This window comes from Hemitrygon akajei, chromosome 8 (genome assembly GCF_048418815.1).
Source record: "Hemitrygon akajei chromosome 8, sHemAka1.3, whole genome shotgun sequence".
Classification (NCBI taxonomy): domain Eukaryota; kingdom Metazoa; phylum Chordata; class Chondrichthyes; order Myliobatiformes; family Dasyatidae; genus Hemitrygon; species Hemitrygon akajei.
The window spans coordinates 40,973,243-40,988,737 of NC_133131.1; the positions used below are offsets into that span (position 1 = coordinate 40,973,243).

Genomic DNA, 15,495 nt, shown 5'->3' on the forward strand with positions numbered 1-15,495 from the left:
CCCCTCTTAGCATAAACCTATGTCCCCTAGTTTTGGACTCCCCAACTCCCAGGGATGAGACTCTTATCAAGCTTATCTATATGTCTCATAATTTTAAACATTTCCTTAAGGTTGCCCTTCATTCTATGTTCCAGGGAATTCAAAGAAGACCTGGCTTGGTTGTCATCTCCCTATAACTCAAGCTCTCTTAGTCCTGAAAATATCCTTGTAAATTCTTTATTTTTGTGCACTCTTTACTATCAAATAGAATTTATAACAGGGTGATCAAAAGTGTACACAGTATTCCAATGACTTGTATTGGTGAGGCTGTGTTTGGACCGTAATGTCCTAACTCCTATACCTAGTACCCTGACTGGTGAAGTCCAGCATGCTGAGTGCCTTTTCACTGCCCTGTTTACTTGCAACACTGTCTTCAATAAACTATGCACTTGAATTCCAGGTCCTTCTGTTCCATTATACTCCCTAGTGCCCTACTGTTAATAACACTTGTCCATTGTTTGAAGCAGCGAGTGAGAGAACAACATCTTGCAGGGTGGGGACCATTTGAAAACTGCAAGTTTCGGCAGGAGTTAGTCTTATTTGAGCCAATAAAAAGAAAGGTGGTGTAAGCCAAGCAGCCAATGGTGAAACAGGGCAATGTTAGAGTGGTCCAGCTTTGTTTCAACAGGCTTAGACGACCACATGTGAAGGTTCTAAGTACATTTCTGGTGTTTTTTCTGTTATGTACAGAGCTTGTGTGCTGGGAATAGCTCCAGAGTTAGTGATATGTTACTTCTGTGAGATTTAGGAACTTTGAGAGACCTCCAGTCTCCCTGATAACTACATCTGCACAAAATGCACCGAGCTACGGCTTAATGACCTTCTGGAGAACGAGGAGGTGATAGGTAGGAACTACAGGGAGGTGCTCAACCATAGTTTGCAAGAGGCAGGTACCTGGGTGACTGTCAAGAGAGGGTAAGGGACAACAGTGCAGAGTACCTCTGTGCCCATTTTCCCTCAATAATAAGTATACCCCTTTGGCACTGACTCTGGCTCTGTGGCTCAGAGGGAAGGGGGGGAGAAAAGGAGTGCAATAGTGAATTGGGGATTCCAAAGTTAGGAAAAAAGACGGGAGATTCTGTGTACATGTTAAAGACATCCGGATGGTATTTTGTCTCCCAAGTGCCAGGGTCAGGAATGTCTCAGAATGGGACCATGGCATCCTAAAGGAGGAGGGTGAACAGCCAGAACTTGTGATACATGTCGTGGAATGTACAAGAGCCTCAGGACTTGCACTACCAGGTTCAATTACAGTTACAACTCCTCAACTATCAGGCTCTTGAATATAAGGGGATAACTACTTGATCATCATAGAACCATACAACCAATGATTTCTCTTTAAGGACTCTTTTCTCTTATAATCTCATGTTCTTGTTATTCATTGCCATTAAGTTACATTTGTATGTGCAGAGTTTATTTCATTCTGCATTCTGGTAGATCTTTCATTGATCTTGTTATAGTTACTATTCTATAGATTTGCTGTGTGTGCCCACAAGAAAATGAATTAAAGGGTTGTACATGGTAACATGTATATTATTTGATAATAGATTTACTTTGATCTTTTGAACCTTGAATGTACTTATACCAACAACATACAGTAGGTAGGGAATTGGAGACCCTGAAGGGAAGTTGTGTACAGGCCTCTAAGTAGTCGCCAGGATATAAGATACAACTTAAAATGGAGAATAGAAAAGGAATGCAAAAAAGGGCAGTGTTACAATAGTCTGTTGAAAGGGGGCGATGGTAGTGGACCCAAATGCAAGACACAGATACTGAAGTACTAGGAACTGGACTATATTTATTAAGAATTACCAGGGGAGCCAAGGAACGAGGACAAAATGACATCGTGGACGTAAACATCAATAACAAACTGGAAAACCAGGACTAGAACTTGGGACTTAGACTGGACTGGGAACTCGGGTCATGACTCGGAACTCGGGTCTTGGCAGGGATTTGGTATCTGGGTCTTGACTTGGCTCTTGACTGAGATCTCAGACTTGGTTTGGCTTGACTGGGCTCAGCTCAGCTCTGGGGCTCGGAGCCAGGACTCCTTCTTAGGGATCGGAGGTGGGACTCTTTCTAGGAGTGAGTTTTTGTTGCTGAGCTTCTTGGAGTGAGTTTCTGATGCCGAGCTCTTGGAGTGAGTTTCTGACGAGGTTTCTGACAAGGTTACAGATGAAGTTATTGACGGGGATGGTCCAGCAAGGAATTACTGGTCCCCAGAGCTATTTCTGTTCCCAGCCCAAAAAGAGAATCAGGTTCCTCAATTAAGGCACCCAACAGAACAAGGGAAAACGGAATAACCGGAGTACGGAATCCATGGACCGGACCGTGAACCGGAATACAGACTTCACGGACCGAATCGTGACATACTCATGGGGGATTTCAATATGCAGGTAGATTGAGATAATCAGGTTGATGCTAGATCCCATGAGAGGGAATTTGTAGAATGCCTATGAGATGGCTTTTTCGAGCAGCTTGTTCTGAACCAAACTTTATCAGGGAGCTTAAAGTAAAGGAACCCTTAGGAAACAATAATATGATAGAATTCACCCTGCAGTTTGAAAGGGAGAAGGTAAAATCAGATGTATCAGTATTATGGTGAAGGGAATTACAGAGATATGAGAGAGAATCTGGCCAAAGTTGATTGGAAAGGAACACTGGCAGGGATAACTGCAGAACAACAATGTCAGAAATTTCTGGGGATAGTTCAGAAGGCACAAGATAGATGCCTCACAAAGATGAAGAAGTATTTTAAATGATGAGCCAACTGCTCCAGGAACTTAGAATTTTGGTTGGGCATAAACAAACAGCAGCATTGAGGAGAGTACTCTGCAGCCCCAAAGAACAAACCAAGCTATTGGACAAGTCCAATGTGATCTACAGAATTCAATGCTAGGACTTCAGCAACTATTATGTTGGCCAAACTGGGAGAAAACTATCTTCAAGGATCCGTGAATATCAACTTGCTGTGAAGAGGCATGACCAACTCTCCGTAGTATCTAATGGTGAAGATCGAGAGGGCCACAGATTCAACTAGGCAGCAGTGAAAGTAATGGCGCAAGCAAACATGAAGCATGCAAGAGAATTCCTGAAAGTATGGTTTTCCAAAACAATCTGTGAACAGAAATGCAGATCTTGATCCTATTTATAAGCCAATGCTGGCAAAATTCCAGACCACAATGCACAAGAGTTTGCCAAGCAACCAATCAGTGATGAGACCCCTTCCCTACATCGCAATTGAGTTTCAGGAATGACAACCAATCAGCTAATTGATAAGTATATAAATGTCAACCATTCAGAGGACACACTGCAAGTGAACAGTGCACTGACTATTTCTCCTTGTATGGTGATGAAACGTTTACAAATGGATTGGAGAACAACTCAACCCAAGTATTCTAAAAGGAGGATGAGGCAACAGTGGCTGACAAGGGAAATCAAAGGCAGCATGAAAAATTGGGCCACTGAAAAATAACACTGGAGAAACAACGAAATGGCAGAGGAACTTAAGAAGTATTTTGCATCATACTTCACTATGGGAGACACTAACGTTATGCCAGAAATTCAAGTGTGGGCCAGAGTGAATGTTATTGCTATTACTAAGGAGAAGGTGCTTGGAAAGATAAAAGGTCTGAAGGTAGATAAATCACCTGGATCAACCAGGGTTCTGAAAGAGCTGAAGAGATTGTGGAGGCCTTAGTAATGATCTGAAATGGTTTTGGAGGACTGGAGAAGCGCAAATATCACTCCACTCTTCAAGAAGGGAAGGATGCAGAAAAAAGGAAGTTATAGGCCAAGAAGACCACAGTCTATGCAGATTGGTGATAACATATCCTCCTCGCTGACGATCAACACTGGTGCACCTCAGGGGTGTGTGCTTAGCCCACTGCTCTACTCTCTGTATACACACATAGCTCAAATACCATCTACAAATTTGCTGACAATACAACCATTGTTGGTAGAATCTCAGGTGGTGACGAGAGGGCGTACGGAGTGAGATATGCCAACTAGTGGAATGGTGCTGCAGCAACAACCTGGCACTCAGCATCAGTAAGACAAAAGAGCTGATTTGGACTTCAGGAAGGGTAAGATGAAGGAGCACATACCAATCCTCATAGAGGGATCAGAAGTGGAAAGAGTGAGCAGCTTCAAGTTCCTAGGTGTCAAAATCTCTGAGGATCTAACCTGGCCCTAACATATCAATGTAGTCATAAAGAAGGCAAGACAGCGGCTATACTTTATTAGGAGTTTGAAGAGATTTGGCATGTCAACAAATACATTCAAAAACTTCTGTAGTTGTACCATGGAGAGCATTCTGACAGGCTGCATCACTGTCTAGTGTGGAGGGGCTACTGCACAGGGCCAAAAGAAGCTGCAGAAGGTTGTAAATCTAGTCAGCTCCATCTTGGGTACTAGTCTACAAAGTACCCAGGACATCTTAGGGAGTGGTGTCTCAGAAAGTTAGCGTCCATTATTAATGATCTCCAGCACCCTGGGCATGTCCTTTTCTCACTGTTAACCATCAGGTAGGAGATACAGGAGCCTGAAGGCACACACTCTGATTCAGAAACAGCTTCTTCCCCTCTGCCATCCAATTTTTAAATGGACATTGAAGCTTTGGACACTACGTCACTTTTTTAAATATACAGTATTTATGTTTTTTGCACATTTTAAAAAATCTATTCAATATACATAATTGATTTACTTGTTTATTTATTATTATGTTTTATTTATTATTATTTTTTTCTCCCTCTGTGCTAGATTATGTATTGCATTGAACTGCTGCTGCTAAGTTAACAAATTTCATGTCACATGCCGGTGATAATAAACCTGATTCTGATTCTGACCTCAGTGGTTGGAAGATGTTGGAGTCCATTATTAAGAATGAGGTTTCAGGGTACTTGGAGGTCCATTATAAAATAAGCCGAAGTCAGCATGGTTTCCTAAAGGGAAAATCTTTCTTAACAAATCTGTTGGAATTCTTTGAGGAAGTAACAGGCAAGATAGACAAGGGAAAGTCAATGGATGGTATTTACTTGGATTTTTTTGAAGGCCTATTGACAAGGTTTCACAAATGAGGCTGCTTAACAATTTAAGATCCCATGGTATTACAGAAAAAATACTTGCATGGATAGGAGATTGTCTCACTGGCTGGAGGCAATGAGTGGGAATAAAGTGTGCCTTTTCTGGTTGGCTGCCGGTGACCAGTGGTGTACTCTAGGAGTCAGTACTGATACTGCTTCTTTTCACATTATATGTTAATAACTTGGATGACGGAATTGATGTCTTTGTGGCCAAGTTGGCGGACAATACAAAGATAAGTAGAGGGGCAAGTAGTGTTGAGGAAGCGGGGAATTTGCAGAAAGAGTTAGACAGAGAGAAAATGGGCAAAGAAGTGGAGGATGGAATATAGTGTAGGGGAGTACATGGTCATGTACACTGGTAGAAGGAATAAAGGCAAAAAGAGTCAAAAATAAGAGATGTAAAGGGCTTATGAGTCCTTGTGCAGGATCCCCTAAAGTTTATTTGCAGGTTGAGTCATTGGTAAGGGACGCCAGTGCAATGTTAGCATTCATTTCGAGGGGACTAGAATATAAGAAAAGGATGTAATGCTGAGGCTTAATAAGGCATTAGTCAGACCACGCTTGGAGTTTTCTGGGCAGTTTTGGGCCCCTTATCTAAGAAAAAATATGTTGGCATTGGAGAGTGTCCATAGGAAGTTCATGAGAACGATTCTGGGAATGGAAGGTTTAATGTATAGGGAGCATTTGAGAGCTCTGGGCCTGTACACAATGGAGTTCAGAAGAATGGGGCTGGTGGGGTGACCTCATTGAAACTTATCAAATATTCAAATATCTGGATAGAGTGGTTGTAGGGAGAATATTTCCTATAGTGGGCAAATCTAGGACCAGAGGGGACTTCCATTTAGAACAGAGATGAGGAGGAATTTCTTCAGCTAGAGGGTAGTGAATCTATGGAATTCATTGCCACGGGTGGCTGTGGAAAGCCAAGTCTTAGAGTCTGTAGTCTAGTGTAGTTTTTGTGTTGGTTTACGTAGTTCAGTGTACTTTGTAGTTTTTTTATTGTTCATGTAGCAGTATGGTCCTGAAAAACGTTGTCTCGTTTTTACTGTGTACTGTACCAGCAGTTATGGTCGAAACGACAATAACTTGACTTGACGTGATATTTAAAGCAGAGGTTGGTAGTTTCTTGATTAGTCAGGACATCAAAGGTTACAGAGAGAAGGCAAGAGAATGGGGTTGAGAGGGATAATAAATCAGCCATGATGGAATGGCAGAGCAGATTTAATGGAATGAATGGCCTAATACTTCTCCAATGTTTTATGGTTCTATGGTGCTACATTGGTTTGACTTTCCAAAATATATTATTTGCACTTTCCTGTATTGAAATATATTTGCCATTTCATAGCTCAACCTAACTGACCAAGATCAGGATGTCCTTTTTCCTCTATGTCTTTCTTACTTCCTTCTACTTCTTCCCCTACTCCTTCCCCTCTTGCTGGACGGAGTGATAGTAGGTCTCTGCTGAAGGGATTTTCAGTGATACTGTTTTTGCTGTGTACATGGAAAGAGGTGAGCAAACTGCAAATATTTGTAGATAATACTCATTTCACATAGAAGCAAGATTATGAGAGATGATAAGATAATTGCATTTCTGAAATGTTCATCATCTCTTACTTGGATCATGGGCCATAGGGCTCAGCTGTCGCAATGCTCCTCTCATAGAGAATCCAAGGAACTTATACTATCTAATGTGCCAGCTCACCATTATAGGTAACCTATTCCCGAAAAAGCATAGAAGAGGCCCTTTCCCTATGTACACCAAAGTTTAGTTTGCTAATCTTGATCCAAATACATGTGCCCATCTGAATTCTCTGAGCATGAAACTATGTATGTTGGGCTGTCTACAGGGCCTCTTTGATTTGCACAGTTGCTTGATTTTTTTATATATGTTGGGAGCCGATGATACTTTATTGCTCTATAAATCCTAGGTACATGTTCCATGTTCCATAGGTACATGATCTGGTTTCATTAAGTTGTGGCCCTTGAAGGTCTCTTAAATCTCTGGTGTGTCAATCTTCCTGCCTTGTATTTATTTCAGTATCTCCAAATCTTGCTGTGTTAAGTTGAGCTTACATACCTTTCCCCTCTCTTCTTTCTATTCATCATTCCAAAGCCATAACACTTGCAACAGACATATGACTTTGTGAGGAGAGCCCTTTAAAGGAGTGCAGTCCAGACGTTAACTGCTTATGTATCAGCAGCTTTCCCAGATTAATTGACAAAGTATGACTGATGCAAGTTACAGAAGAAAGGGTATTTGGGGAGATGAGACAAATGAGAATATTTAGAGTTGGATGACAAATCAGCATGATCATACTTCATGGTACAAAATGTTTTATTTTCCTGGTTCTGTAATCTTTGTGCTGTGCTGTGATATATTTCACTGTAAGTGAGTTCCCTCAGTCTTTCATTTACCCTGTAATAAGATTCACTGTCACTCTCACATCTCTCTTCCTCTCCAGCAATAGGAAGCAGACAAATTCAAAATGTTTTCCAAGTTCTATGGTAAGACCCTGTTAGAAAAGATATATACTGTAGTAACTGCAGTTAATTCTTTTTACACCTAGAAAATGTACAATCTCCACTTGGTAATTCCTGGGTCTCAACAATTTTAATGATCTTGCTTGAGCCCAACATATTGCTGCAATTACAAAGAAGACATAGCAGCAGCTATATTTCATTAGGAGTTTGAGGAAAATTGGTATGTCATCAAAGACTCTTGCAATTTTCTACAGACATACCGTGGAAAGCATTCTAACTGGTTGCTTCACCATCTGGTATGGAGGGGCCACTGAAATAACATCTGAGATATTTAGAATGACAGCTAAGTTGCAAAGAAATTTAAAAAAACTTTTCTAAAATTAAACGAATCAGTTACTGCCTTTTCAAGTGTTGCACATGCCCATGTTATTAAATATAAAATAGTATCAAGAATTAAAACTGAAATTTAATAAAAATCAAAAAAGCTCTGAAATCAAAGGTAAGTAATTACCCCATTTAAACCCAAATATTGCACATGTCCATGTATTGCACTTAAAGATTATCCATAGTGCCTATGGCTATGGGTAGTCGAGGTGGAGAGCGTTGTTCAGTTGCACAACATCCCTGGAGAAAAAGCTGTTTTTCATTCTGGATGTCCATGGAGAGATGTTTCAGTATCTTCTGCTGAATGGTAGTACTTTGATGGGGTAGAATGGGTTCATTATGATGTTACAACTTCTCTGTAGACAGCATGAGATGTGAAGAAGGGCAACTCTTTCTTCAAAGGACCTCTCAGAGTAGCTAATCTAGTTTTACTTGCTATTTTGGTTTATATGCCAACTATTCTTGGACTATATGTTATCAAAAGTTTCCATTTCAAAGATTAGGAACAGTTTTGTAGTTTTTCTTTGCTGAAGAAATACCTTTTGCCTTAAGCTGTATTGAAAGATTATAGTTTAAATATGTATACACACATGATTTTCTTTTGAATTTTATAGGTTGTTTCTCCATTAACTGAGGCTGTACTGGGGGAAGTGCCATTGACTGTTGCCGATGATAAAGTCACCATCACTGACCTCCAAGCAGAACTTGTATCAGGTCTGTCGTTAAGTCTGGAGTCTAATCCTGGGACTAGCCACATCTTCATTGCCAAGACAACAGCTCGTCAGCACCTACAAACGCTCAAACAGGTACCAGGAACTTGCTTGCTCCAAAGGAATAGCCACTTGTTATTTTCAAATTTATTTTAGAGGGTGCTTAGGATTCTGTTATCATATGATCATAACAAAAACTATATTACTCAGATTTAATTGCAGTTAAAATAATTAATAAGTATATACAGCAACATAAATAATAACTATAAAAAAAAGGTTAATATGTCAAATAATAGCTTTCATTGTTGTGAAAAGAACAACCCTAGGCATTTTCTAATAACTATATTATCATACAATTATGCTAGTCCTAAAATTCTTTCTCCATTTCTCTACAGCTTCACAATGCTGGGTAGATTCGGAACAATATTATAGAAAGGTTAAAAAGAACATTGAGGTAGTGCTGTATCATTTCACCAGAATAATATTACCAGTTTATAACACTTGAATTCTGTGGAGTAAACTAATGAAGCATTTAAATGTTTAGTGTTGAGCATAACACTATTCAAAACCAGGCAGTTCAGGAGAAAAGTTAGAAAATATTGCTTCAGGCCAAGAGGTAAAATGTGTGATCTACCACAACATTAAATCAAGGCTTGTACTAGTGTTGTACTTCCATGGGCGCAGATTATCCCAAGTGCTTTACAGCCATTAAAGTAGTATTGAAATGTGGCCACAGTTGTAATGTCAGAAACCCATTTCTAGATGTTCAGGATATGATTGTCTTTTCTGTTGACAAAGAATTCTGGTTTACAAAGGGACCTTGCGATCATGTCTTTGGAAACACCTCAACACAATCAGAATATCATCAGATTAAGGGAAGGAAATTATTTCCTTCACTTTCAATAGGGAGCATCAGAAACATTGCAACAGTGTGCCACTAAGTGCAAGATTTGGTATTCATATCATCGATATCTTGGAATAATTCTGTGGATAAAAAGGTTTTGGTCAAAAGTAGCCTTCATCTCTCTAGTCTAAATGGGTCATTCACAGATGTGTGACTAAGCCTCTTCTTGCAGAAGATGACAAACCTCTGTCACTACTGCCTTTAAAAGACCATAAGATTTAGGAGAAGAATTAAGCCATTTGACCTAATGAGTCTGCTGCACCATTTCATCATGGTTGATCCGTTTCCTTTTCAGCCCAGTCTCACACCTTCTCCCATATCCCTTCATTTCCTAACTAATCAAGAATCTCTCAATCGCTGCTTTAAACATACTCAGTGACTCGGCTTTCACGGCTGCCTGTGGCAACAAATTTCCTTTAACCGTTCTCTGGCTAAAGAAATTCCTCCTCATCTCCTTTCTAAATGGACATTCTTCTATTCTGAAGCTGTGTCCTCTGGTCTTAGATTCCTTCACCATAGGAAATATCCTCTCCACATTCACTTATTAAGGCTTTCAAGATTGAATAGGTTTCAATGAAATTTTCTCCCCCCCCCCCCCCCCCCATCTTTCTGAACTTAAATGACTAAAAACTCAGAACCGTCAAACACTTCTTATCTGATAAGCCTTTCAATCCTGGAATCATTTTCATGAACCTCTTTTGAACCCGCTCCAATGTCAGCACGTCCTTTCTTAGATAAGGAGCCAAAACTGTTCACAGTACTCCAAGTACTTCATCCTCAGCCCTATTACTCCAGTTCCCATCCCCCTGCCAAATTAGTTTAAACCCTCTCAACCAGCTCCAGCAAACCTGCCTATAAGGATATTGTCCCCCTTCGGATTCACGTGCAACAGTCCCTTTTGTACAGGTCGTACCTCAGTTAGCCTGACCTTCAGTGGTTGGGAAGATATTACAGTCAATTGTTAAGGATGAGGTGATGGAAGTACTCGGTGACACAGGACAAGAGAGTACAAAGTCAGCATGGTTTCCTTCAGGGAAAATCTTGCCTGACGAGCCTGTTGGAATTCTTTGAAGAGATTACAAGTAGGATGGATAAAGGGGATGCAGTAGATGTTGTATATTAGGATTTTCAGAAGGCCACAGACAAGGTGCCACACATGAGACTGCTTACCAAATTAAGAGCTAATGGTATTACAGGAAAGTTACTAACGAGGCAGCGAGTGGGAATAAAAGGATCCTTTTCTGGTTGGTTGCCAGTGACTAGTGGTGTTCCGCAGGGGTCGAAGTTGGAACCACTTCTTTTTGTGCTGCATATAAATGATTTAGATGATGGAATACATGGCTTTGTTGCCAGGTTTGCAGATGATACGAAGACTGGTGGAGGGGCAGGAAGTGTTGAAGAAACAGGTAGGATGCAGAAGGACTTAGACAGATTAGGAGAATCAGTAAGAAAGTGGCAAATGAAATACAGTGTTGGAAAATGCATGATCATGAACTTTGGTAGTAGAAATAAATGTGCAGGATATTTTCTAAAGGGGGAGAAAATCTAGGAATCTGAGATGCAGAGGGACCTGGGAGTCCTTGTGCAGAACACCCTCAAGGTTAACTTGCAGGTTGAGTCGATAGTGAGGAAGGCAAATGGCCTAGAATACAAGAGCAAGGATGTGATGCTGAGGCTTTATAAGGCACTGGTGAGGCCTCAGCTTGAGTATTGTGAACAGTTTTTGGCCCCTCATCTTAGAAAAGATGTGCTGGCATTGGAGAGGGTCCAGAGGAGGTTCACAAGGATGATTCCAGGAATGAAAGGCTTATCATACAAGGAACCTTTGATGGCTCTGGGTCTGTACTCGCTGGAATTCAGAAGGATGAAGGGGGAATCTCATTGAAACCTTTCGAATGTTGAAAGGCCTACACAAAGTAGATGTGGAAAGGATGTTTCCCATGGGTGGGAGAGCCTAGGACAAGAGGGCACAGCCTCAGGATAGAGGGGTGCCCTTTCAAAACAGAGATGTGGAGAAATTCCTGTAGCCAAAGGGTGGTGAACTTGTGGAATTTGTTGCCACATGCAGCTGTGGAGGCCAGGTTGTTGGGTGTATTTAAGGCAGAGATTGATAGGTTCTTGATTGGACATGGCATCAAAGGTCACGGGGAGAAGGCTGGGAACTGGGGTTGAGGAGGAAATAGAAAAAAAGGATCAGCCATGATTGAATGCGAAGCAGACTCAATGGTTCAGATGGCCTAGTTCTGCTCCTATGTCTTATGGTCTTAAATCTACTAAAACTAGTACAGTCCTCTTCACCTTTCTTCTCTAGTGAGCCATAGCACCAGACTCAGTGCTGTCAGAGACCCTGTCACTGCAGCTCACCCTCCCTACACCCCCCCCCCTCACCCCAGTAGGTCATCCTCCTAAGCAGTATCCAAAGTGGTATACTTACTATTGCAGGGAACAGCCACACGGGTACTCAGCACTGGCTTCCTATTTCCCTTCCTTCTGACAGTCACCCATTAACCTGCCTTCTGCAACCTAGGGTGACCACCTCCTTGGAGTTCCTATCTATCACTTCCTCAGTCAAAGTTTATCGAGCTGCAGCTTGGTGCACCTGGTGCAGATGTGGTTATCTGGAAGGCTAGAGATCTCCAAAAATTCTCACATCTCACACAGAACAAGACACAGCTGTTAGAGCCATTCTCACTGCACTGTCTTCTAACAGAATAAAGAAGAAGATAAAGAAACTTACCAGAGACTTACCTTGTCCAAGCATGTTCTCCCCCACCCCCAGCCTGATTAGCCAAAGTCACTCCAACACTGGCCCACTCTCAAAATGGATGCTCCACTTGCTCCCGCCTTATTTTTATTTGCCTTTTCTAATGAATCCTGTTCCCTGATTGTGCACAGTCCAACTCTGAAAACTGCTGCGAAGCACTGCTTGATTTAATCTTCCGCCATGTATCTAAGTGAAATTGCCACTATTTCTTGTGCTTCCACTCACTGGTAGTGCATGGTCCAACTCCGAAACTTACGTGTGACCTCCAATGCAAATGCTTTTCAAGCATGAGGAGGCATGTCTTGAGGGTAAGCATATAAGCTAAGGGAAGAAGGTTCAAAGGAAATGTGCAGAACATATATTTTACAGAGAAAGAATGGTGGGTGCCTGGAATGTACTGCCAGGGGAGGCAAATATGACAGAAGTGTTTGAGTCTCTCAGTCAGACACATGAATACACAGAGAACGAATGGATATGGAGCATGTGCAGACAGAAGGGATTAGTGTAATTAGACATCATTATCTTAATTAATTTGGGACAATATCATGGACGAAAGGGCCTGTCACTTTATTGTGGTGTTTTATGTTAAATGCCTGTTTGTCTCAATAATATTTATCATTCTACTAAAGAGTGCAATATGATAATTGCAAAAGTGTCAGGCTACATTCATTTCTGCCAGAGATTATTGCATCTACTGGTTTCAGTAATTCTCCCCAATCAAAATTAGTCCCCTGATGCCAAAGGTACCTTCCACCCAGAGGTCTCACAGATTTTGATCACATGGTATACTGAAAAAGCCTGGTACTCATCTAACTCAATTAATCTGTTGCCAGGATTAATTTCACAAACGGCAGCCAATAAGGTATGGCCTAATTACCTTCCTAATTTCCAGCTGATTAATAGCCATGCTGAAGCATAATAGGTTTATGTTGATCCTTTCATATGTAGACATTGAAGATATGAAGACATTGGGATCTTTGTCATTGTTGTCAGAATTGAAATTACATGCTTATACCCAAGAGGCGTTCATTGAGATAATAAATCCCAGGGAAAGAAGGTAAATTAAAGCTAATCCATACACTATGGAATACAAAGGTATAATCCTTCTAAGCAAGACATGCCAATTGTGAGGAGCTCCGCATATAGGAGAAGTGCCTTGGTTTCACTCTGATAAAATGCATAGGAGAACCAAGGGTTTTGGGGGAAAGGCAGATAGGTGGAGCTGAGTCCACAGCCAGATCAGGCATGATCTTAGTTGAATGGCAGAGCAGGCTCGATGGGCCAGATGGCTGCCTCCTGCTCATAGTTCTTATAAAGCTCTAGGTAGCTCTCAGTTGTGCAGCAATGATGGTGGATGTCTATGTTTCATGATTAACTCTTTGTGATGCTTAGATTTTGCAGTCTTGCCACACGCTTGTTTCCCCAACCTGGAAAGTATAGGGATTAATTATCAACTGTTCAACTTACTAAGAGAGTTTTACTCCATGATCCTGACCGCAATTTCCATACTGCCAAAGGCCAGTATTAAGCATGCAACTGAGAGCAACAATTAGCAAACAAAAAAGAGCCTACCCTATGACACTTTTCAAAGCATTGCTGAGGACTTCAATCAGGTTTTCTTGAAGAAATTGCTGCCCATTTATCATCAGCATATCACCTACATCAGGATGGGTCCCAACATGCTCAACAACTGCTCTGCTACCATAAGAAATGCCTACGATCCCTGGATTTCATTTCTGGAAATTTGACCATCTGGCTGTTCTCTTCTTACCTGTATACCTTGCTAAGAAGCAAGGCTTCAGAAGTAAGGACAACAAAGAAGTGACTATAGAAGGCAAAGAAGTGGCTAAAGGATTGCTTCTAGTTAGTGGACTCAGCTATGATCAAGGACTCATCAGAGGATCTGAACAAATACGCCACAGTTGTCGCAGACATTATAAATATAAAGAGAGTCGTGGACAAATGTGTCCCCCAAAATCATTTGGAGTCCTCCCCAACTAGAAGCCTTAGATGAATCAAGAAATCTGCAGTCTGCTAAGTGTCAGATCAGAGGTGTTCAGATCTAACACTAAGAAATCCAGGTACAACCTCCAGAAAGCCACATCACATGGGAAGTGGCAATTCCAAACCAAATGGAATGACAGAAGGATGCTCGATAGCAGTGATGGGGCTTGAATGCTGTCACCTCCCAGAAAATAAAACCAAGCAACATGTGATTTTGCTCACAGATGAGCTCAATGCCTTTTATGCTTACTTTGACCAACAAAACATTTCACCCACAGCCTCTGATGACCCTGTGATTTCAGTCTCTGAGGCCAATGTGAGAGCATCCTTCAGGATGGTGAACTTACGTAAATCATCTGGCTGGAGTGTTTACTGATATCTTTAAACTCTTGGTACCCACATTTATACTGGTGCCCAAGGAGAACATGGTATCCTACCTCAATGACTTGTCTAATAGCACATACATCCATTGTGATGAAGTGCTTTGAGAGGTTGGTAATGAAACATCAAATCCTGCCTGATGAGCAACTTGGATTGTTGCAGATCTTTGGACCTAGTGTGACAACAGGTCAACAGCAGATGCCAATTCATTGGCTCTTCATTCAACTCTGGAACATTTGGACTGTGAAGATGCATACATCAGGATGCTCTTCATTGATTACAGCTCTGCATTCAATACTATCATCCCCTCAAATCCAATCAATAAACTTCAAGACCTTGGCCACAGTACTTCTGTGTGCAACCTTATCCTCAATTTCCTCACTTGCAGACCCAGTGAGTTCAGATTGACAACAACATCTCCTCCATAACTGCCATCAGCACAGATGCACCACAAGGCTGTGTACTTAGCCCCCCTGCTCTACTCGATTTATACTTATGACTGTTAGGCTAAGCACAGCTCCAATGCCGTGTTTAAGTTCGCTGACATTGCCATTGTCATTAGCTGAATCAAAGGTGGTGCTGAATCAGCGTATAGGAGGGAGATTGAAAATCTGGCTGAGTGGTGCCACAACAAGAACCTCTCACTCAATGTCAGCAAGACTAAGGAGCTGATTATTGACTCCATGGTGGTCCATGAGCCAGTCCTCATCAAAGGTGGACAGGGTCAGCAGGTTTAACTTAAGA

General features: G+C 41.4%; 1 protein-coding gene across 1 annotated transcript in view; it reads left to right on the plus strand.

Moving 5' to 3' along the window:
- Positions 1–15,495, plus strand: part of tmem132e (transmembrane protein 132E) — a 585,697-nt gene that overhangs the window by 531,064 nt on the left and 39,138 nt on the right. Inside the window, exon 8 of the mRNA XM_073053675.1 lies at positions 8,603–8,794. Coding sequence (XP_072909776.1) covers positions 8,603–8,794 — 192 coding nt within the window. The remainder of the gene's footprint in view (positions 1–8,602; positions 8,795–15,495) is intronic.